This window comes from Otolemur garnettii, unplaced genomic scaffold, assembly GCF_000181295.1.
Source record: "Otolemur garnettii isolate 467f Iridium unplaced genomic scaffold, OtoGar3 scaffold00050, whole genome shotgun sequence".
NCBI lineage: Eukaryota > Metazoa > Chordata > Mammalia > Primates > Galagidae > Otolemur > Otolemur garnettii.
Window position 1 is genome coordinate 9,074,750 of NW_003852445.1, and position 2,351 is coordinate 9,077,100.

The window sequence follows — 2,351 nt, forward strand, 5'->3', positions numbered from 1 at the left end:
CTGAGCTACAGGTACTGAGGCATCCTTCCAGATTTCTATACTAGAATTTCTCTCATGCCATCTTTAGGAACCTGCCATCAGCTGCCTACATCACCCTAAATTAAGAGGTCCCTATAAATGGCTGAGAATCCCATACAGTTTGGTTCAAAGGCAAAGACTCTCCATTTTTAGAATATTATTCCCAAGTAGAAACTGCCAGAGAAACAAAGGAGGGGAAGTGACAACTACTAAACACAATATCTACTATAAGGAGCAAACATAAAACAAGAGGGTTAGCACTTCTCTGCCCTTTGACGGGGCCTCAGCTGTTACCTAGTCTTTAGGTTACCTTCTTGTGTGGCCCAGTCCCACCTCCCTCTCTACTCCTCCCAGTACCTGTAAACTCACAGGGGTGTACAACCTTTCTTTTTCCAGCTGTACATTGGAAGAAGAGTTGTCTTGGGCCACACATTAAAAACAAAAACACTAACAAAACCTGATGAACAGAAAAAAGGTCTCTGTATAATTTCTGTATATCTGACACCACAGATAAGCAAAACAGACCTCAAATAATCTGCATGTGGCCTGCTTTACATGCCTGGGCATAGAGGTTCACAAAACACACTTGAAAAGATACTAATCTAGAAAATCTTTGGCCATTTGCATCCAGGACATTATAATTTCAAACGGCCATTTTAATTACAAATTCTTTGCCAAATGGCAGGCTACTCAAATTCACAAAATTAACATTTTGTTCACATTAACCTTTTTGCAACAGTCGCAATCACAATCTATCAAGTCAGTAATACTGCATAGTTGCAAGACCAAATATATTAAAAAAAAACTCTGTAAACAAATTCAAAATAATCCCAAAAAGATAATGTCCAAAATCTTGAGTACTTCACCCAATAGCCCAAGTCCCTAATAAATAAACCTTTAATTTTAAAAAACAGGAGAAAAAGATTATTAAAAAGAAACTTGTTTCTTATTTGCAGGCTGATAATCATTCTTCCTTTTGCCTATAAACAAATAATATTTATTCTGAATGGTGGAAATCTTCAGACAATTACAAATCAGCTTTGGAATGAGGGAATAAAACATTGACCCTGCAAGTGTTGGGATGTGCTAAATCTAAGCAGAGTTTCAGAAGAGTCAAACCACTGTAGTTCCTGAAACCACATTTTACAGATGAAAATTTTTCTAAAATTTACTAAGTTTCAAAGTACTTAAGTAATTGCCAGAGGCTAAAAGAAAGAGCAGGACCAGAGCAGCCAGTGATTCTAATACAGTAATTAGGCATACAAATAACAAGTGCAAAATCAAGGTGAAATGCTCATTTAAAAGAAAAAAGCCAGAAGCACTTCTGCTCAGTCCACAGTCACCAACATTATGATGTGATTTCAAAACAAAACAAAGAAAACACAAACAATAAAACTGCTTACCTGAACTCTCAGGTTGTTAAGACTTAATATACACTATACCCCAGATTAAGAAGTAATCAACAAAACTGATTTAAGAAAAAAACAAAAAACCCTCTTTGCAGAAAGATCAGTGAAAACCCATCTCTAAGAGGAGAAACTGGACCGTCATCAAAAAAGCCAACGAGAAGGATATCCACCAGCACAGGGCAGTGTCTAGGAAAGCCAAGGGGATAAAGGCCAAGGAAGCAAGATCAGTCTGGGCCTGCAGACAAAGAAAAAGAGGTGGTGAAAAACAGATGTCTAGAGAGGCACAGAGAAGATAGCACACAATTCTGCATTTATGTAATCATCTAGAATGGTTTTGCATTTGAACTGAAAGAAAAATAAAAAGAACTAACACTTGACAACACCTTATCATTCCTCCTGTCTTACAAACTATCAAATATATGAGCATTTCACATACATTGTTAAAGACAACCTCAATTCCATGACACATGCTGCTAACTACCATAAAGGTAATTATCACTGAGTCTCTAGCATAAAAAATACATGTTATGAAGTGACCACACCAAAAAAGTCCCAGTGTTTATAATTCTCCATTCCATCCTATCATTTCCTATTATTGTGATTTTGGCTGCTAAAAAGAGTCTAAAAAGGCTCTGCTCATAATTTTAAAAAATTACTGCATCATATACTAAAAATTATTGATGGCCAGGAGCAGTGGGTTACACCTATAACCCTAGTACTCTGGGAGGCTGAGGCAGGTGGACTGCTTAAGATCAGGAGTTTAAGACTAGCCTGAGCAAATTCGAGACCCCCCACCTATAAAAAATATCTAGGTGTTATGGCAGGCACCTGTAGTCCCAGCTACTTTAGAGGGGAGGCTGAGGTAAGAGGATCACGTGAGTCCAAGAGTCTGAGGTTGCTGTGGGCTATGACACCACAGCATTC

At 37.8% G+C, this 2,351-nt stretch overlaps 1 protein-coding gene across 1 annotated transcript in view; it reads right to left on the minus strand.

The window, feature by feature from the left end:
- The window catches only part of TMEM87A (transmembrane protein 87A), a 57,159-nt gene that overhangs the window by 17,902 nt on the left and 36,906 nt on the right, over positions 1-2,351 (minus strand). The window contains exon 13 of the mRNA XM_023514257.1: positions 1,594-1,662. Within this exon, the coding sequence (XP_023370025.1) occupies positions 1,594-1,662 (69 nt within the window). The remainder of the gene's footprint in view (positions 1-1,593; positions 1,663-2,351) is intronic.